This window comes from Rhinolophus sinicus, chromosome 9 (genome assembly GCF_057876585.1).
Source record: "Rhinolophus sinicus isolate RSI-liver-muscle chromosome 9, RSI-T2T, whole genome shotgun sequence".
Taxonomy (NCBI): domain Eukaryota; kingdom Metazoa; phylum Chordata; class Mammalia; order Chiroptera; family Rhinolophidae; genus Rhinolophus; species Rhinolophus sinicus.
Genome location: NC_142509.1, coordinates 34,059,744 through 34,082,786, shown reverse-complemented (window position 1 = coordinate 34,082,786; position 23,043 = coordinate 34,059,744). Strand labels below are relative to the sequence as shown.

Here is a 23,043-nt window from a genome sequence, read left to right as displayed (position 1 = left end):
AATAGCATCCACAAGAATAAAATACTTTGGGATAAAGCTACCAAAAGAAGTGTAAAACTTGTACCCTGAAACTACAAAACATTTTTGAAATTGAAGATGACCTAAATAAATGGAAAAACATACAGTGTTCTTGGACTGGAAGATATAACATTGTTAAGATAGTAGTACTCCCCCAACTGATCTACAGATTCAAAATCCCAGCTGTCATTTTGCAGAAATTGACAAGATGATCCTAAAATTCACATGGAAATGCAAGGGACCCAGAATAGCCAAAACAATCTTGAAAAGAAGAACACACTTTGAGGATTAACACTTCTCAAATTCAAAACTTCATAAAAGGTACAATAATCAAGACAGTGCAATACTGGCATAAAGAAAGACACGTAGATCTATGAAACAGAATTGAGAGTTCAGGAATAAATCTTTGCATTTATAGTCAACTGATTTTAAACAAAGGTACAAAGACAATTCAATAGGAAAAGAACAGTCTTCAACAGATTGTGCTTGGAAAACTAGATGTAAACAATGAAGTAGGACCCCCTACCTCAAACTTTATACAAAAATTAACTCAAAATGGATCATACCCCTACATATTAGGTTGGTGCAAAATAAAATGGTTTAAAACGTTAATAATTGTAAAAACCGCAATTACTTTTGCACCAACCTAATAAAAGAGCTAAAATGACAAAAATCTTAAACGAAAGCAGAGGAATAAATCTACGTGATCTTGGATTAGGCAACTTTCTTAGCTATGACAAAAAAGCACAAACAACAAATAAGAAAGAACAGATGAATGGATCATCATCTAAATTCAAAACTTTTGTGGTTTAGGGACACCATCAAGAAAGTGAAAAGACAACTTACAAAATGGGAGAAAATATTTCTCCCAAAATGACAGCAAACCATGTCTCATAAGGGAAGAACTGTTATCCAGAATAAAGAACTCTTACAACTCAGTAATAAAGAGACAAATAACCCAATTTAAAAAGTGGAGAAGGATCTAAACAGACATTTCTCCAAGGGAGATATACCCATCTCCAATGCAAAGACGCACATCACTGATCACGAAAGATATGCAAATAAAACCACAATGAAACACCATGTCATACCCACGCATTAGGATGGCTGTAATCAAAAAGATGAAACAAAAACAGATGCTGGTGAGGATATGGAACAAATGGAACCCTCATACACTGCTGGTGAGACTGTAAAATGATACAGCCACTTTGGAAAATGGCCCAGCATTTCCCTCAAAAGGTTACACATAGAGTTACCACATGACCCAGCAATTCCACTCCTACTGTTTCCCAAAAATAAGACCCAGCCAGACAATCAACTCTAATGCGTCTTTTGGTGTAAAAATTAATATAAGACCCTGCATTTATATATTATATTATATTACATTACATTACATTATATTTTATACCCGGTCTTATGTTATAGTAAAATAAGACCGGGTCTTATATTAATTTTTGCTCCAAAAGACGCATTACAGCTGATTGTCCGGCTAGGTCTTATTTTCAGGGAAACACGGTAGTTATATGTCCAACAAAACTGAAAATATAATGTCCACACAAAAATTTGTACGTGAGCATTATTTATAATATTCAAAAAGTAGAAACAATCCATACGTCTATCAACTCATAAACGAATAAATAAAATGTAGTCTATCCATATGATGGAATATTAATCGGCAATGAAAAGGAAAGAAGTACTGATACATGCTATACATGGATGAACCTTAAACACAGTATATACTATGTGAAGCAAGCCTGTCACAAAAGGCCACATGCTGTATGATCCCATTAACATGCAATGTCCAGAAAGACAAATTTATAGAGACAGAAAGAAGATGAGTAGTTGCCCAGGGCTGGGGAGGTTGATAACAAGTGGAGAGTGACTGCCAAAGGGTATGGAGCTTGTTGTTAGGGTGAAGATGCTGTAAAATATATCAGTAATAGCTGCACAATATCTCAAGAAAACTTTTTTTTTTTTAATCCAGTATTGCTCTCAACAGTCCAGGTGATAAGGAGTAGGTGACAGTAGTCCCAAATAAAAGAAAACTTACCTTATTGGAAGGTAATTCAGGGGCAGATGGATGGCTCAGTTGGTTAGAGCACAAGCTCTGGGCAACGGGGCTGCCAGTTCGATTCCCACATGGGCCAGGGAGCTGTGCCCTCCACAACTATAATGAAGTCAATGAGCTCCCAGGTGGCCAGATGGATCAGTGGGTTGGGGCACGTGCTCTCAACCACAAGGTTGCCGGTTCGACTCCCTGCAAGGGATGGTGGGCTGCGCCCCCTGCAACTAACAATGGTGACTGGACCTGGAGCTGAGCTGAGCCCTCCACAACTAAGATTGAAATGACAACAATTTGACTTGGGTGAAGCTAATGAGTCCTGCGAAAAACACACCACGGTTCCCCAATAAAAAAGTCCTGGAAATACACACTGTTCCCCAATAAAGTCCTGTTCCCCTTCCCCAATAAAATCTTTAAAGAAAGAAAAAAAAGAAAGAAAGAAAGAAAAGTTAATTCAAAAGCTGGTGTTATTTTAAGGCTTGAAATCTTTTACTTCTACAATGCTATCTTGTGACTCAGCAGTGAAGAAAAATGTCAGTATTACAATAGACAAAATCTTCTTTGCAAAACTATGTGGCCTAAGAGGGCAAAAGACACATTTTTCTGGGAAACTTCAGACTATCCAGGATCCTATGTTGTCTTGCCTTGATCTTAACAGAGGTATGCGATTCAAGAGACTGACATATTTAAGCAGCAACATTCTGGTTTTTCAGGATTTAGGGCTTGATCCTTACTATACTTTCTGGTGGTTCAAAATAATACAAATATTAGTAGGAAGAAAGTTTAAAGTGGGAAACACAAATTCACTTCTGTCTACCTTTAGTTGAACTGGCACTCATTTTGACACCTTTCAGGTAACAATGGTCACAATACAGATGACTGTTTCCATCTGTCAGACACACTGCTCTGCATCCAAATCAATAAATGTGTATTTGACTGATAATAATGTATCAGACTAATAATCATAACCCTTCATCACTATCTGCTTTATAGTAACCTGACGTAAAGCTACTTAAACAATGTCTTTGCACACTGCCTTCTTTAAAACTAATAATAAAACACAGGCTTTCTTAAAGACAGTGCGTATTGGTCTCAGAAACTGAATCACACCGATAACTTATAGTTTTAGTCATTTCTTCTCTTTAAATGACAGCCAAATGGTAAAATTAGGAAAACTGCAAGGCTACAAAAGCCTCAAATTTCTAAATTCCTATAAGAGAAAAATTACATGAATCAGATTTTATTGTGGATGTGAATAACTTTTGGGATCTGACATTTAGTCATGTGGAAATAAAGACTGCAGTACTTAGTAGCTACCTTGGAAAGACTCAAAAGGGATGTTCTCCACTTAAAAGCACAGCAACACACTTTTTTACAAGGCCTACACAATTTCAAAATGTAGTATTTAAAAAAGGTGTGAGGAGGTCTTCTCTTCCTGGTAGCCACATGCAACTATGAGGAAAATACCATTATTCTCTGTTTTCTGACAACAAAATAATACAACTTAGAGCAGTAGTTACTTTTGACTCTGATCTCCACAAAAATTTTCAGAGTCCTATAATTCAAAGTAAATTTACCACTCAAGGAAAAATACGACAGAGCCTTAGCAGGAAAACTGAGGTGGAAGCTATCAGAATAGCTGAAATAAGCACGAGATCTAAAGGATGTCAACTTCAAAAGTGCAAATACAGTAGAGGGAAAGCAGACAAAATGAGCTCTAAGAAACACAGTAAACTACCTGAAAGTTCTAATGCAGCTCCAAGGAAATGCAGCTCCAAGGAAAAGGACAGCATGTCATGTTAAATCTGTAAGTTTCAGTCCAAACATCACTTGCTTTGTTAAAACTGAATTTTAAAAACACACAAAAAACAGACTATGGTTTTCTAGTTAGAATCAAACCAAACCACCCAAATCACTTTCTTTTTTTTCTGAGATCTGACCTAAGTACCCTTTTGACCCAAGTCTGAAGAGAATCAACTGATAAGGAAAAGCAAACCATAAAGTACTGTTTGCATTAAAAATACAGTTTGCAATTCAATTTATGTCTCTGTCCCTCTTGCGGAAGCCAACAGAAAAGCCTAGAATATGACTAGGAAACAAGACAGACATATCAATTAATGCACCATTTAAAAAGAGGAACAGGGCAGAGGGCTTCATAAATGACCATACAAATGCTTTTGATGCTACAATATTTGATCAAAAGTTTGAATAAAGTGCTTGGAGCCCATAGCTCTATTTAGGCAGCGCCAATTTGCTCCACATGCATTAATGATGAAGAAACCTCATATTCTTCCTATATAAAATGAATAACTGAATGTTATCGTACTATGATAAAATAAGATAAAAACAGAAAAATATTCCTGAGAAAAATGCATCCTACTTAAATATTGAAAAGCAGTAGTTCTTATTTTCCCTACTAACAAACTATTTATGAGATGTATAAATTGGGATTATCTGGTTAAAATTTTGGCAAAATTATTTCGTTTTCGTTTTACTAAGCCTGCTAATAACATAAAAGTCACTGTAATCTGTAATTTACATTTGAAAAGCAATTTTCTTAAAACCTAAATCAGTTAAATTAAAATGTGAGCTGGAACCATTCAGAAATTTTATCATTTAAAATGCTGCTGTGTTGGGGACGGCTGGTGGCTCAGGCGGTTGGAGCTCCATGCTCCTAACTCCGAAGGCTGCCTGTTCGATTCCCACATGGGCCAGTGGGCTCTCAACCACAAGGTTGCCAGTTCAATTCCTCAAGTCCCGCAAGGGATGGTGGGCTGTGCCCCCTGCAACTAGAAACGGCAACTGGACCTGGAGCTGAGCTGCGCCCTCCACAACTAAGACTGAAAGGACAACAACTTGACTTGGAAAAAAAAGTCCTGGAAGTACACACTGTTCCCCAATAAAGTCCTGTTCCCTTTCCCCAATAAAAATCTTTAAAAACAAAAAACAAAAAAACTTATGGTACTTCTGCACAAATGTAAGTCTTTAATTTATTTTTAATTTGTTTTATTTTAAGTGTGTTCTTCCAGGACCGATCACCTCAAAGTCAAGTAGTTGTTTCAATCTAGCTGTGGAGGGCGCAGCTCACAGTGGCCCATGTGGGGATCAAACCGCAACCTTGTTGTTAAGAGCCCTGCACGCTAACCAACTGAGCTAACCGGCCATCCCAGTCTTTAATTTTTTTATAATCAAGTATTTCAATCTTTTACTTTATGGATTTTTGCTTTGGTGGTCATGATTATAAAGTCTTTCCCCATATTAAAATGATGTAACTTCATAAATTGCTCTAGAATTTCTATACAGTTTTTTTAAAACACTTTCCTCTTTCACCATTTAGGTTTTATTTTGGTGATAGGTATGAAGTAGGAATCTAATTCCCCCAAAATGTCCCAACACCAATTTACTGAATAATCCACCTTTATTCCAGATTTAAGTGTTATCTGTATTACATATTAACAAAATATCTATATGAATTTTGTCTGTTTTGGATGCTCTATTCTTTGTCACTATGATAACTATGTTTTAATTCTAATACATTTTACTGTTTGGTGGGGGGCAAGTCCTCCTTCCTGACTCTTGCAGAAAAATTTCCAAAATTCTTCTGTTAATACATATTACCTTATAAATTTTAGAATCATTTTGTCAATTTCTACAAAAATAGAGATAAGATCTTTAGAGATCACTTTGAGGAGAAGAGATAACTTTATAGTGTTACATATTCCCAAAGTATGGCATGTTTAGCCGTTTAGACAAACCTTTTCTATCCTTCAGTAGTGTTTTTATAGTCTTCAGCTTATCCATATATACTACGTTTATTTCTACACACTTTAAATTCTGTTCCCATCATGAATGTTTTTATTTTATACTATCCAGCTGATTAATTAATGCTGTTAAACAGAAATCAATAGTTTCCATACATACCCATATCCTGAATCAGACCACCTTACTCTTATTTGTAGTAAACAATATTTTTATTTGTCGAAATAAAATTCAATTGTATACTGTAGGTTTTTGTTTGCTTGTTTCTTTTTTTTTTTAAATAAATGGAGTTATTGCTTTGACTTTAGCATACACATGAAGAATACAGCAGAGAATTTCTGTATGTTCTAAAAATGTATAAAAAAACCATTTATATAAATGGAAGGAGAGCTTATTTTAATAAACCTGTAATACTTCCCTGCTGTGTACCTCACAGTCCTCCGTTCGGCTTCCCATCACCTGTTCCTCTTTACCTGTTATTTTTTTAATCTCAGTAATCCCTGTGTCACCTCCATACTGGATTCAGTAAGCGCTAGTCTCCATTTACCACTAGGCCCCAGCGTGGACACACATCCTTCTCTTACTAGCCCACAGCAAAGCTGAGGCAGTCAACTTTCTATTGGTTGTTTTAACAAAAGAGTATAAAAACATGGAGTTACTCAGAGTTGGCTCACTAGAAAAGCTACTCCCCCAAACCACAGGCCTAAGCCCACCTCCTTATAGGACTTTCCTGCTCAGCCACCTGGACAGCCTCCAGCCACGAGACCACTATCTGCCCATCAACCCCGTCTGTCTACCCACCACAGGATCCCTCCCCCTTCCTGCCCAAAGGGCAGGCTGCTGATCCTGACCACTCATCCGGCTTTCAAGCTGCCCCTGCCCATCCGACTTCAGCACTGCCTGCCCATCTACAGAGCCTACTGCACTACTTCCAAGACTGTGCCTGCTCAGCTACAAGGCTGCGGCCTGCCCGCCCTCCTAGAGCACCAACCATAAATGCATCTGGAACACATCTGGACTCAGAATCCAAGGCTTCCCAGGCCTTATCCTGCTCTGGGATCGGCCTCTTCCTTAGACGACTACCCAACACTTCTAATGTCATACTCTTCAGAAGAGAGCCCTCTGTGTTACTCACAGGACCGTGTCTTACGAGACCTACAGGACAACATGGGAACACAATAACGCAACACCAGAATAACCTAATGTAGATGATATTACTTCTCACTGCGCTCTAATCACACGTTCACATCCCAAATTCCTTCACCAACTACAACCTACAGAATTCTTCATGTCTCTGGACTCCATTTGGAATTCAATGCCACCAGCTTCCCCATTACACTTTTCTTGAATTCTTCCACGTGCTTTGGTGTCCCCAACACTGAAAATGCCCAGAGCAGAGCTTAACGTGGAGTACATGAACTCCCTAGGGAACTGTGAACACCACGGAATTAAATGTAGACGTCTGTGTGTGTGTTTTCTAGGGTGAGGGTATACAGTTTCACTAAAGTCTCAAAAGGGACCCAAAATAGATTAAGTCTTGAATTTCTCTGTACTGTCCGTAGCAACAAGCTCAGCAATGAACACATTCCAGAGCTCAGTAAGTATTTGCTGGTGGGCTGTATACATAAGACCATACAGTTTTTCCACTCTTTACATGAAAGTGCTTCTTTAAAAGTATCGAAAGCTCTAATTTCATTCACTCAAAAGACATTTATCCTGCACCAGTACTATGTGCCAAAACACTGTGCTAGCTTTGAGGATAAAAAAATTACAATATCCCCACAGAAGGAGCTCAAAGTATAACGGGGGGACAGAAATATCTAATTATAATACAACATGGTATAGGGACAATGATACAGCCATGCTAGGGAGGGGCTTACACGTGGTAGCTGAAATTATGACAGTGTATAAGCAACTGACACGTAGTAAGAGCAGTGGGCAAAAAAAAAGAAACCCTGGGAATACAAACACCTACGGGCAGTGTGATGAAAACAAAGCCCAAGAATGAAGCAGTAAAGGAATGATTAGTAAGACACATGAGAAACAGAAAAGCAGCTTCTGAAAGATGGTGAATTCAGCAGTGTTCAATGCAGCAATAACTGAAAGATGGTGAATTCAGCAGTGTTCAATGCAGCAATAACTGAAAGATGGTGAATTCAGCAGTGTTCAATGCAGCAATAAAGACTAAAAGATTCCAAAGGACCTTGCAATTAGAGGCTACTGGGTGCCTCAGAAGTCTCCAAGTTGTAAGTATAAAAGGCAGGTTATAATGGGATGAGGAGTCCGTAGAAAACAGTTATGAAGTTTGGATAAGAAAGGAAGAAAGGACAGTCATTAAAAGAATTCAGGAGTAAAAGGGAGCCTTTTTAGGAGAGGGGCTTGAATAGGTTTTCAAGCTAAAGGGAAGGATTAAATGGACAGGAAGAAGTTGAGTCCAGAAACAGAGAGGTGATATAAAAAAGCAAGAACTCAGGAATGGCAGAATGGGCAGAGTCAAGGGCTTGACTGGAGAAATCGAGATTAAACAAGAAGTGAGACATCCCCTCTACTAACTGCCAAAGGAAAGAGAATACAGATGGGAACGGGGAAGATAAATCTGTAGATGCAAGATGGGGCAGACAGCTGATAAAGGAGATCATTTCCAATAATTATATATGATTTTTCACTTATTGTGACAAAGGAACTGGAAAGCAAAAGTGACTCTTCAGGCTAAATCCAAGGTGAATGGTCACAAAGAAGGAATTAAGTGAAATTACACAATATTAGATTACAGTCAAAGCATGAGTTTAGAAACAAAGTATGTTCTATGTTATTTCACCAAAGCCAGTATAGTATATATTTTTGATCAGCCCTAACAGCCCAAATAGAGTAGGAAAAATTATCTAGGACTAGATAGAGTTGGCAAACTTTTTCTGTAAAGGACCAAGACCGTCAATATTTTTGCAAGCCATCGAGTCTCTATTACAACTACTCCCCTCGTATCACTGCAGCATGCACGCAGCCACAGACAACGCATAAGGAATGGGCATAACTGTTACAATAAAACTTTATTTACTGATAGATGGATTTGGCCTACAGACATTAAACGTGTTGATCCCTGTTCTCTAAACTGAGAATACTACAAAGGAAATAAAGCAGTAGAAATAAACATAAGGGAAAAGGGGATAAGGAACTAGAAGATGCAGAACTAAAATATAGTTGAGTTGGGATATTAAATCAAAGAGCAAAATATGAATAAAAGAGCAATAGGCAGAGCAGCAAGAGAAAAACCAAGTGAGAAAGGCACATGGGAAAGAGACATGAAACCAACTTAAAAAGCAAATTGAAATAATATGCCAATTCCAAGGCAGACAGATGCAGAGACAAAGGCAGCTGAATGCCCTAAAAAAATAGATGGCAAAATGAAGAGGGGGGAAATGAAAGTATCCCAGATCTGTCTGCAATGGAGTTCAAATAAACGATAAAACACTAATTTTCCAATCCTAATCTGATGATTTCTTCCAATTACATGTGCAAAAAGGAAGCCACAGCTTCAAATATAAAGCTACTTTTCATTTTGCCCATAAATCAGAATGGTACACGTATAACATTCAAGAGAACAAATGAAACTTACACACCATATCATAAGAAGATATCAATGATTTCTAGGCTTCTTATAAATTTGCATGTGTATGAACATGACAAGTTTTAAAGTTTACTGAAATCAATGACGTTAGCATTAAGAACTTAAAAGCCATACTGACCTTACTAACTTTAGAAAGTTCCTTAAAAAATAAAACCAAAGATTTAAAAAAGAAAAGAATCTTGAACAACGTACAAATCTGCATGCTATACTGAGTAGAAATTTTGGTTTTCACTTTTGGCTTTATTTGTGGGAAAACCCTTAAAGGTAAATGCAGACTTAGTCTGACACAGTTCAGCTAAACAACAAATCAGACTGCCTAATTGATGTCACTACAGGACAATGTTGAAGAACATGACTTGGAGTTTGAGAGTGCTGGATTTGTGTCCTCACTTTACCAAGTTACTTGGGTCTTAATTTCCTCATCTACATATCTACATGTAGATAAGAATCTACCCACTTCAGAAAGAAGTTGTGATGATTAAATGGAACCAGTGCACATAAAACACTTAGCACAGAGTCTGACATACAGAATGTGCATTCAAATTTTAGTTAATGTTATCTACTTTAAGAATTGACAGGATTATCACGAAGAAAATTACAAAAGCTCAGAAAGGAAATATATTTCCATCTTCACTCATTCACTTCTATTAATCCTTAAAAAAAATAAGAAACAAACCACTTCAATCCATCTGCTCATTTAAGATGGAGAAAAGGAGTATCAAACTGATACCAGCAAAAACTATTCAAGACAATCTCTAATGCGGAGAAATAAAGGACACTGTGAAGAAAGGAAATAAAGTACAAATCCCCGAGACCCCCAGAACAGAGCCATTCCTAGGATCTGATATGAAACCAGTGGTTTCACATCCCTGACTGCACCTCAGAATCACACTCCCAAACCCTCTTCCAGGCTGTTACAGTTAAGTCAGAATCTCTAGAAATGAGAACTAGACATTTTTAGAAATTCCATGGGTGACTCAAATATGAGCCCAGTATTAAGAATCAATGGTCAAACCCTACCTACTTTCATTTACTCAAGAAGACTAGGAATCTGAATAAGTCTTTGAATACGCAGTCCTAAATTGCTTAATTTTTATAATTAATGAAGCATGCCAATTAATTACTCTAAAAAAGTTTTCTCTATACTAATAGCATCTCCATAATAATACTTTTATAAAGGGCAACTTCTGCCAGGATAGTGTTAAGAATCTGGCTTAAGGGACCTGAAATCCTAAACATATGACACAATACTATTTTCAGACTATTATACACGGGACGTAATTGTATAATTCACTAAACCACTACAGTCTTTAAATAAAATACCTGAAATTACTCCACTATTGTATGTCCTCAACAAGAAAACTATATTTTTAATGTATATAACAAACTACATTCATTCCTTTACTGAGTGTACTTAAAAAACTGTCAAAGCTATTGCTCTGATCTGTATTTTCTTGGCTTTCCACAATGAACACAAATTACTTGAGAAATAAAAGCATAATAAAATAATAAACAAAAATTTAAAAGCTAATTTAAGAGAATCAAAAAATGGGATGCCATAATTATCTCAAGTAATAGTTCCCATTCCAAATTTAGGAAATGCCAATTCACTTAAGAATCAAAACTAAAGTATACTGTGAATGGCTGTTAGCTAAATGGCCTGGTACCCAATAGAGTAGGGAACATTTTGTTGTTGTTGTGGCCAATACTTTTTCCAGAGTGCTATGTACTAAATTCAACTAAAATTTTATTTTCCCCTTTGGCTTATGCCCAACGTTGATTTTCAAATTTAAAATAGTGAAGAACTGCAATAGTATAATATAATTTTGTGCTCCTAGAAATAAACAAGATCAACTCCAAAGGTAGAAACTAAAAAAAGATTTGTTGCCTTGTACAGGCCACTGAAGGACTCTTAGACAAAGAGTTGTTGATCAAAGAAGACACAGACATTTGAGAAGATACAAGTACAGAACATAGTGCTTTCATTAGCACTGCAAAGCAGTTACAGAGTACTTAGCACCGCTAGCTTCTGAAAAAGCATGTCAACTATAGGTAAGAACACTGTTAAGAGGTCCTAGAAAAAAGCTTTAACTTTCAGGTGGCTCATAACTTCTAAATAATAGCGTAGAAACATTAGCATAACGAAAACAGCTGTTTCATGACTGAATCATGAAAACTAAAAATTGTTGTGAACTACAATTTGCCATAAAACTAACTAAAGAATTTGATTAAAGAAAAATCAATTAAAGGTTAAACAAGGTAAAAAATTTTAGAACCAAATTCAAAAACTTGCCTAGAAGAGTCTTTGAATACGTTATTGAACACTCAGCACAGCAGTGTGCTCTCCAAATGAGTAATAGCAATTCCTGTTTTTCTCCTCAACAAACACTTAAAAACATACTAAATTTTAATATAACTACATCATCACTTTCATATTCTCAAAACATGGACCCATACTCTGAATGTCCTTTTACATATACATGTTCACCTTCTTTACCATTTTCATCTTCATTAGACAATCGTTTTCTATCCATAGCTGTCTACCTTTCTCCCTTAGCCCTGTATTTTTTATTTCTTTCCAGATTATAAAACTAAAGCATTTATAGAACTATAAGCATAATAAAACTATAAACGTTATTTATAAGCATTATAAAACGAAAAATTTACAAACTAAAGCATTGTAGAACAAATGGGACAAGAAATATTCCAGTTGAGTATAATCAGTAGCATTCTTAACCACGAAATTGTAGAAAATCCTTTACAAACTATTTTACTAGAACACAAACTCTCATTATTTATTCTACTAAAAATACTAATCTTCCACTGAAGTTTTAAATACTTTCCAACAAAATTGCAGTAACATTCCCATTTGTCTTAATCAAGTTATTCTAAAAAGCCCATATTTCTTTTTTTTTTAAAAGTCCATATGATCAATGTAGAGAGTCTGCTTGAATAATCTTATAAATCATGAAACATATTTAGGAGATCAAAACTCACCTCTTCTTGCGTAACTGGAGTCCATATCTTTAAACTGTACCACAACAAAATCTGAACATTTGAACAGAATACTCTCCATTATTTCTTCACGTTTTGGCCCTGAACTGGATTCTGTACTTTTCTCATGTGCAGCATCAAGTACCAAATCACACTAAAATGAAAAACATGAGTAAATATTCAAACATTTATAAAATAAAATTTGACAGAAATTCTTCAGCACAGCAGGGTACTAATTCTTATATGCTTTTGACAAAAATAATCCATCTTATAGAACCTTATAATCATTTCTTTTTCTCAGAAATTCCTGTTATCCATTACATCATTCAAAAATCCTCTCTTCTAGCATGATCTGTCTTCAGCATATTAATAGTGTTAAAGGGGAAATAATGAACTACCCAGTCCCTCTTCTAGCTCACAGTGTTTGAAAAGGCCAAAATATTTTAATAGGCACAAAAAGCAAGAAGTCTTTTTGACTACATAAACAGACTATAAAACAATCACTTTTTTAAATTTAAGAACAAAATCATTCAAAGTGGTTTTAAAAAGTGATTTAAAGGTAAAGCACTGAGCATGAAAATGTGACAAACATACCCACCTCACAACTATAAATTGTTAAATCAGAAACTACTAGACACTGTCTGGAAGCCATACAAACTATACAGCAGTTGATGATTCATGGGGTTTCACATTTAACAAAGAAAAGAGTAAAAATTACCTTAGGACTGTATGTTTTAAAAACTCCTTCATATATACCTCCGTTTTTCACTTGTACTTCACATTTGGATCCCTAAAAATACACAATTAGTTTATAAAAAAAAAAAAGCATGTTACTCAGTCATAGGGGTAATTTATTTTCAATTTACTTTTTATAGCTCATCAGGCTTCATTCAACATATTAGGTATTTACTGACAATAAAAAATTTTAAAACATCAACAATACACTGAATTCTCAAAATGCTTCAGGAGGACCTGCTCACAGTTTGCAGTATGAACTTAAGTACTGAAGTTAAGTATTTCGTACTCCAGTTTTATTAGGTGACAAGATAATGCACTAAGGACAACTACTACTATTTTGTACACAGCAGCTCGACGAGAATGCTTTTCTATTGAGTTACAATAACCGGGGTAGTTCTAATCGCTTTTTTCTAAATTATCCTAATTAAACATAACCTAAGAAATGTTATATAATTATTCATCTACATTTTAATTTTATGAAATTACTTTATTCCACTCCCAAGGCAGTTTCTCCCCAATAATCTGATCACTTACAACAACTGACGTAAGTATATGAACCATCCTCATATTTGCATAGATTCCATCAAAAGAAATCTGGAATATTAAGGAAACATTATTAGCAATCAATATTTATCCTTGTATACACATTAAAGTTAACATTTATTTTGCTACAAAACATTTAGTTAGATTTGTAATACCATACGTTTTGCTTCCTTAGAGAATAGAAGCTTAAGTTTTCGAAAATGAAATCAGTCATATCAACTAACAATGCTTTGACTATATATGACACAAAAAAGCAAAAGTGAACTTGCATGTATGAGAAAGACAAAACTATAGGAACAGAAGACAAATCAATGGTTGGGGGAACAGGGTTCACTACAAAATGGGATGAGGGATTTTTGGAAGTGATGGAGCTGCTCTATTATCTTGACTTGAGTTGGTGGTTACACGATTGTATGCATCAAAACTCTCAAATCTGTAAAGAAGGTTAAGATATCTTAGTAAATAAATGGGGTGGAATTGGGGCACCTTTGTAGAAGACCCTTGCTATCTTCTCTCAGCTTATATTTATCAGTGACCGAGCTCTAGGGACTAACCGGCCACACAACTGCTTATTACATACTACACAGCGTGTGCCCTCCTGATTCTAAAGAAGAAAATCTGTCCAATAAAGTCTCAAAAATTAGTGACAGCTTCTTATTTATTTCTTCTACCACATGGAACTTACAACTTCTCCCTTTTGTGCCTAGTTTAATTTCACTGATAAAGTTCCAAAATTGAAAACCAAAAGGCCCTAGCCAAAGGAAAAACATGAAATAAATGATAGCACATTAATTCAAAATCAAAAACCTAAATAGCTGAGCAAACTCCAGTTCTGGTGTCCCATTTATCTTTTAGGAGTTACTCATTCAGATTTGCCTTCAGTTATTTATAAAAGAACAAATGACTTATTATTATGCATGAAAAATATTTACTTTTTATGCAGAGTCATCATCAAAAACAATACATACAGTTAACAATTTTGATCTAGAAAGGATATCTCATACAAAACTCAAGATAAGGAATTTTTTTCCCTTGGCTTTTGGCCTATGGTTTAGAAATCACATTTTAGGGGCACCCCCATTTGGGACCCCCTCCCACTCGAGAGCTCTGAGCCTTTGCTTTTAATAAACTATCCTCTTTATCAAAATAAATAAATAAAAATTTTAAAAATCACATTTTAGTTACCAATTTTTCCAAACAAATAACATTCAAGTTACTCACCGAAGACTGAGGCAGTCCTTTGCTATTGTTTCGACCTCTGAAAAAATTAAATATTATTTTTATTAAATTCAACAGGCTAAACAAGCTAAAAAATATTTTCAAATTTAAAATATCTTATATTTCCATTCAAATACAGCACAGGTAATCTATGGGGTTGGACCTCTAATGGTACGTATAAAAGCTACTGAAGCACAGCTCTGTGCTTTGCTGGCTCAGAGGCCCAGAACAGTATGGGTCATGGAAAGGAGGAAGAAAGAACAAAAGTGAACATGATCAAAATCAAATAAATGAAGTAAAAATAAAAACAGACTACTGGAAGAAATAACCAATACTAACTACAATAATCTTTACTCAAAAAGTAACCAATCCTCTGTTATAAAAAGCTACTCAGGTGCAAAATATAAATTTTACTGCTGACTTGAATGACACTAGGTCACCTCCCATATTTTCCCCTAACCTCCAGAAATAGGTACTATATTTACAACTGCAAAAAAAATTTGAAAATAAGTTAAATCATTCAAAGCACTTTCACTTCTAATAAGTGCTTCTGTCAGAATCTATATAACAGGGCCTTTCCCTGCCGACCCCTCCCTCTGAAACAATGCAGTAAACCAAAGTTGGCTGTCAATTAATTTCCAGTAATGTGGACTCCATTTCAAGTTAATTTAATTATAGAACATAATATACCCTAAGGCTTGTTCCATTGGAAAAGATTAGGCCCCTATGAAATGATAAAAACATTAATAAAGTGAAATGTTATATTCCTCATAAACATTAGTTAGTCTGGAATAACAGGACTGGAATTTCATTTTAATAAAATAATCACAACTCTCAAATTCAACTACAAACTTAAAACATTCAAAGACGGCCGGCCTAGGAGTTGAGTGCCCTGCTCCTAACGCCGAAGGCTGCCTGTTCGATTCCCACATGGACCAGTGAGCTGCGCCCTCCACAACTAGATTGAAGACAACCAGCTGCTGCTGAGCTTCCTGAGTGGCTGCCAGATGGCTCAGTTGGTTAGAGCGCGAGCTCTCAATAAGGTTGTCGGTTCAATTCCCACTTGGGATGGTGGGCTGCGCCCTCTGCAACTAAAGATTGAAAACAGCAACTGGACTTGGAGCTGAGCTGCACCCTCCACAACTAGATTGAAGGACAACAACTTGGAGCTGATGGGCCCTGGAGAAACACACTGTTCCCTAATATTCCCCAATAAAAGTAATAATAATAATAATAATAATAATGTCTTGGACCACATCACTTCTGAGACTCCTTCCATTTCTAACATTCTGATTCTGTAACTGCTCACACAGCAGAGAGAAATTCCTAAAGTCTAAGGAATATGACCAATAACACCATTTATAGAACTTACTACAAACCAGATACTATGGTAAGCATGTCAAATCTCTCAACCCTACATTATAGGGGTGAGGAAATGGAACCTTAGCAGTTAAACATCTTGACCAAAATCAACCAGTTCATGAGCAGTAGAGCTGGTATTTGAATCAGGTGATCCAAAGTCCAGACTTTTCATTTCTAGGTTATGCTGCCTCTCTGAAATTACATCACAAGGAATAAAAGTAACCTCACAATTAAGCCTACCTGAATTTCTACATTTTTCAAACATCATTTGAATTTATTGGGTTTTTCTATTTATTTGCTGTCTCTAGCCAAAGACTAAAAAAATGGCTAATTCTTTCTTAGAAGGAGTATCTTATCTAGTGGTTGCTAAGATGACAGTTAAAAGACTTAAACAAATGCCACCAATTTAATGTTCTTAAACTCATGTGACATCCTCACAAAACTATTTAAGAGTTTAAAAAATAAAACTCCATTATAGAAGTCTCATTATTTTTTTATTTATATATTTAAATCTTTGACTAATAAAGAGCAAGGGGTTCGACAATTGAATTTACTCAGAACAAATAGTTCAATAGGGAAAGTAATAAAAGACAGTGATATAAAGTGGTCGAGTGTAGAAAGCACTGGTTTCCATTGATCTACCAGGTGGTTGGACACCAAAGGAGAATGTCAGCGTATCATAGCAGCAGTCTCTGAAACTGAGAAAAGCCCAAATTCATTCTTGTAGTTTTCTTTTTGGATCCACTCAGATTATGCTTTACTTTTATTTTTCTTTAATATTTTGAAACAAAGCATCCTAATATTTCATAACAACAAAACTTGAACCACAAAAAAAGCCAAGATTATATTCTAGTCCTAAATGTACTCATAGGATGGGTCAGATTTAACAAAACAACAATATGCAGGATTCCGAGCTTTTAATAGTTAAAATATGAGGTTAAATTGTGGTTCAAAATGCCAAATTAATATAAAGAAACTTATAAAAATAATACAGCGTTTATAGTGCTTCAAAATAATACAGGAGGGAGGAAACTGATGGCGTTGTGATAAGGCTGGCATGAGTTGGTAAGTGTTGAAGCTAGGTGACAGCTATAGAGGAGTTAATTATATCATTCTGCCTGCTTTTTACAATCTCCCTAACTAAAACAAAAAGTGCTGTCTGATGTGATGCAATTGGAACCTGGGTTTAATCAAATTTGCAAATCTCCCAGTTTACAGGAAACATGGGGTAGAAGAATATATTAAGTGAGACCATGAGGTTACAAATCAGTAAATCCAGAATGTGGTTAATGCAGTATAACCAGTGACAGTTTCTTCAACAAATAAGTGGCAAGAGGAAGAAAAAAAAAACATGGAGGGAGGAAAAATTTGTATAAATTTAAAGATACACATAAATCAAAAGTTAAGTGTGACTTCCCAATTTCAAAACATTACAAAGCTACAGTAATCAAAACAGTGCGGTACTGGTGTAAGGACAGACATAAAAACCAGTGGAAAAGAATAGAGGCCAGAAATAAACCCCCACATATACGGGCAATTAATTTTTAACTAGAGGGTCCAGACCATTCAATGAGGAAAAGATGGTCTTTTCATCAAATGATTCTGGAAAAACTGAATATCCACGTGCAAAAGAATAAAGCTGAGCCATTACCTTACATGACATATAAAAATTAACTTAAAATGAGTCAAAGACCTAAATTTAAGAGCTAACACTATCAAACGCTTAGGGAAAAAAAACAAAGTCTTCATGATCTTGAATTTAACAACTGTGACACCAAAAGGATAGGCAACCTAAGAAAAAAATATATTAATAGATAAAAAGGACTTAATGAAAAGTAAAAACTTATGTGCAAATGATGCTATCAGAGTGAAAAGACAACCCACAGAATCGGAGAAAATATTTGCACATCACATACCTGACAAGGGGTTAATATCCAGAATACACAAAGAACTCCTACAACTAAACCACAAAAAAATACAACCTAATTCAAAAATGGGCAAGACTTGGCCCTCACATTGCGTCTCCAGTGCGTGTGCGCAGGCACCGCCTCGCCTCTCTCCCGGCAGAAGCCTGAAGCCCGGGGAACCAGAGCGAGAGGCAGGGATGATGTTCCGACACAAGCTGAGGGGCCCCTGACTACCACGACCCTGCTGGCTTCAACTACAAAGATGAAACAGAATTTAGAAACTTTGTTGTCTGGCTTGAAGACCCGAAAATCAGACACCACAAGACTGAAGACAGAGGTAATTTAAGAAACATCCACAGCAGTACCTGGCCCAAGTTCTTTGAAAAGAATCTCAGGGCGGCCGGATGGCTCAGCTGGTTAGAGCGCAGTGCTCATAACACCAAGGTCGCCGGATCGATTCCCCCATGGGCCAGTGAGCTGCGCCCTCCACAACTAGATTGAAAACAATGACTTGACTTGGAGCTGATGGGTCCTGGAAAAACAGTTCCCCAATATTCCCCAATAAAAATTAAAAAAAAAAAAAGCATCTCATAGTGCTCGCCCCTGCAAGCATGGCCCCTGCTCAAGGATGACATGTAAATCCGTGAAGCGTTCCATATTTTTAAAAGGGGATCAAATATATGGTAATGGAAGAACTGACTTTGGGTGGTGAACACACAACATGACGTATAGACGATGTATTACAGAATTGTACACTTGAAACCTACATAACGTTACTAACAATTATCACCCCAATAAGCTTTATTTAAAAATATTTGGACTGAACCAATAAAAAAAAAAAAAAGAAAGAAAAGTATCTCAGATATGTTAATCGTCCTTTCAAGATTCAAGATGACAAGAAACAATTGACTGGCTTAATGATTAGGCTTGAATATGGAGATAAGACTGAAAAATAAAAGGACGTGGTGGTACCTGATAATACAAAAAATGCTGACAATGCAACTAAAAATGCAGAGCCACTGATCAATTTGGATGTTAGTAATTCTTATTTTAAGGCTAGTGTAATGGCTTTGGCTTTCTTCACATTCAGCATGGTGATTACCTGATAATGCTTACGGAAATTCACATTTTGATCCAGGAGAGCCTGACACAGGATGCAGTTGCTAAAGCAAATCACACAAAAGAGGGCTTGTCTATTGCTTTAGAGAAGCATATTCTTGGTTTTGACACAGGAGATGCAAATCTTGATGAAGCTGCTTAAATTCTACAATCGCTGCACACAGAAGAGCTCAGGGAGCTACAGACAAAAATTAATGACGCCATAGTAGCTGTTCAGGCAATTACCGCCGAGCCAAAGGCAGACCACAGACTGGGGAAAGTTGGAAGATGAACATTTTAGGATTTCAGCCTCTCACCTACTTAGTACAATTGGGAACCACGTACACTCTGGCATGTGTCTGGAAATCAACTGTCACATTTTTCGAGTGTAGAGTCCTAGAAAATTGACTATATTCTAGAGATTTATCATCATTGCTTTTTCTTTAATAGAATTCGGGAAAGTGAAGAAAAATATATGGGCAAGACTTCAATAAACTTTTCTCCAAAGAAGTTACATAGTTACCCAAAAAGCACATGAAAAAGATGCTCAATATCACTAGTCATTAGGAAACATTAGGAAACCATTAGGAAACTGCAAATCAAAACCAATGAAGTTACCATTTCACCTCTACTAAGATGGCCATTATAAAACAAACAAAAAACCAGAAAATAACATGTTGGCAAAAAGTGGAGAAATTGGAACCCTTGTGCACTGCTGGCTTGTGGGATTGTAAAATGGTGCGGCTACTGTGAAAAACAGTATTGCAGTTCCTCAAAAAAAATTAAACATAGAATTACTATATGATCCAGCAATTCCACTTCTGAATATACAGAGGATGCGAAAAAATGTATAAACAGTTTAAGAAAACTGTATTAATATTGTAATAATATATATCAAAAACAAAAGATGAATACAGGTCCCGTTTGACTTCTGCAATGACAAGACGTGCTCGGAGTGGTTCCCATCAGCGTCCAGACACTTCTGATGACGGTGAACTACTGTTTGAGCAACATTGACCAGTGTCCACCTGTATACATTTTTTTCTGGCACTCCCGGAATACCCCAAATGATTGAAAGCAGGGATTTGAACAGACATTTGTATACCAATGTTCACAGTAGCATTATTTACAATACACAAAAAATTGAAATGTCAACTGATAAATGAACGAATAAACAATCTGGTACATTCATAAAATGAAACATTATTCAGCCATAAAAACAAACAAAGTTCTGATACATGCTACAACATGGATGAACCCTGAAGACATGCTAAGTGAAATAAGCCAGATGCAAAAGGACAACTGTTGTACAATTCTACTTATATGAGGTATGTTAAGTAGTCAAACTCATAGACAGAAAGTAGCATAGTGGATGCCAGGGGCTGGTTGGAATAGGAAGCAACTGCTCAATGGGTATAGACAGGGCTTCCTTTTGGGGTGTAAATGTTTTGGAACTTCACAGAAGTGGTGGTACCACGACAATGTGAATGTACTTTTAATACCACTAAACTACATTTAAAATGGTTATACTACTCAGCCATAAAAAAATGAAATATTGCCATTTGCAACAACACAGATGGATCTTAAGAGAATTATGCTAAGTAAAATAAGTCAGATAAAAAAGGACAAAAACTGTAAGATTTCACTCATGTGTGATATAAAACCAAAAAAAGTAACGAAAAAACAAGCAAAAAAAGAACTCATAGATACAGATAAGAGAATGGTAGGGACAGGACAAAGAGGGCAACGTGAAGGAAGGAGACTAGACTTTGGGTGGTGAGTACACAGTAAGAGTATACAGATGTTGTATTATAAAGTTGCACACCTGAAACTTATATGTTATTAACCAATGTTACCCCAATAAATTTAATAAAAATAATTTTTAAAAATGGTTAAAAGTTTTTTATGTTATGCACGAGGTCGGACAATTAAGTTTGAGAACTCATCCTAGAAAAAGTGCTACATACCTCACTGCTGAATATCACTATGGTCACCTTAGAAGTACTCCCCTTGGGAAGCTATGCACTGACACCAATGCCTAGTCCACTCTGCAACGCAATTTTGGAACTCTTTCTGGAATGGCCATCAGAACTATCGTAGTATTAACCTTGATGTCCTAAATATCATCAAAATGTCTTCCTTTATCTTCAGGTAAAGAAAGAAGCCACTGGGGGCCAGATCAGGTGAGTAGGGAGGGTGTTCCAATACAGTTATTTGTTTACTGGCTAAAAACTCCCTCACAGACAGTGCTGTATGAGCTGGTACATTGTTGTGATGCAAGAGCCATGAATTATTGAAAAGTTCAGATCGTCCAACTTTTTCACGTGGGTTTTTCAGCACTTCCAAACACTAAACTTGGTTAACTGTTCAGTCGGTACAAATTCACAATGAATACTCCCTCTGACATCAAAAAAAGACTAGCAACATAGTTGCAACAAGTTCGGGAACTAAATTTCAAAGTAATCATTCTGTAATCAAGGGTCAGCAAACTAGAGCCCACAATCCGTTTTTGTATGGCCTTTAAGGTAAGTATGGTTTCTGAGTTCTTAAAGAGTTGTTTTTAAAAAAAGAAAGAAAAGCCAAGAAGAATATGCATCAGAGAAATTCCATGGCCCATAAAGCCTAAAATACTATCTGGGTCATTACAAGACGTCTGTCGACTTCTGCACTGAATAAAATGTGACTGCAGTGTCAATAACTGCCAATTTAAAAATAAAGTCGATTGATGTTTTACATGAACCAGTACTTCTAAAAGAAACTTCTCGATAGTATTAAATACTTTTCATTAAAGTTTAATGTATACATAATTGATAAATGTCATAAAAGTACTGTTATTCTCATTTAATTATTTTTAAGCTTCACAACAGAATTCAATTGAGGTTGGTCCACCTATTGAAAAAAAATCAAAGTATTTTATTACTGTATATTTGATGACAATGCTACAAGCAAGTTGCACAAGGGCAGGAAGTTTGTACTGATCACTGAATCAAAACCATCTATCATAAAATGATGAAGGGTTAAACTGTAGATTAACGTAGACTTGAAACACATCAAACAACTTGTGGATCTCATGTGAATTCGGAATAGAACAAACTGTAAAAGAAAAAATGACGAGACATTCAAACTGGACGTTCTAACTTGTGTGATAACGGCAAGAAAAAGAAACAAAAGGCACAAAGATTGGACAGGAAGAAGGAAAACTATGTTTAAAAGACAACATGATCATTTATGCAGAAAATCCTAAGACAATATATGAAAAAGCTACTATAAATAAGAGAGCTTAGCAAGACTAACTAGAAATGGACCAATGACCTAACCATGAAAGGTTTAAATAAAACTTTTAAAAGAAAACATGGGAGAAAATCTCCATGACTTTGTGCTAGAGAAAGATTACAGACACGACAGAAAAAATACAAACCATAAAAGCAAAAAATTGATAACTTAGACTTCATCAAACTTTGAAATATTCTATTCTTTGAAAGACACTGTTAAGAAAATCAAGTCAATTCACAGACAAAATACTTGCAACACATATGTCTGATAATGGACTCATTTAACCAAATATGATTTATTGGGTAAAATTAAAGACGGACACTACCAACTGTTAGAGAGGATGCAGAGCAACTGAAACTCATACACTGCTGGTGGGAAAGGAAAATGGAACGGCCATTTTGGAAAAAAGTTTGGCAGTTTCTTATAAAGTTAAACATACTTATACA

General features: G+C 35.9%; 1 protein-coding gene and 2 pseudogenes across 23 annotated transcripts in view; 2 read left to right on the top strand and 1 right to left on the bottom strand.

The window, feature by feature from the left end:
* The window catches only part of ATXN2 (ataxin 2), a 100,483-nt gene that overhangs the window by 53,074 nt on the left and 24,366 nt on the right, over positions 1-23,043 (bottom strand). For all 23 annotated transcript variants that reach the window (XM_074321343.2, XM_074321354.2, XM_074321339.2 and 20 more), the window contains exons 2-5: positions 14,961-14,997; positions 13,731-13,790; positions 13,177-13,248; positions 12,462-12,612 (exon numbers count right to left, since the gene is read on the bottom strand). In XM_074321343.2, the coding sequence (XP_074177444.2) occupies positions 12,462-12,612; positions 13,177-13,248; positions 13,731-13,790; positions 14,961-14,997 (320 nt within the window). The remainder of the gene's footprint in view (positions 1-12,461; positions 12,613-13,176; positions 13,249-13,730; positions 13,791-14,960; positions 14,998-23,043) is intronic.
* Positions 16,300-20,208, top strand: LOC141569261 (tRNA-splicing ligase complex subunit RTRAF pseudogene; annotated as a pseudogene).
* Positions 18,762-18,889, top strand: LOC141569308 (U6 spliceosomal RNA; annotated as a pseudogene).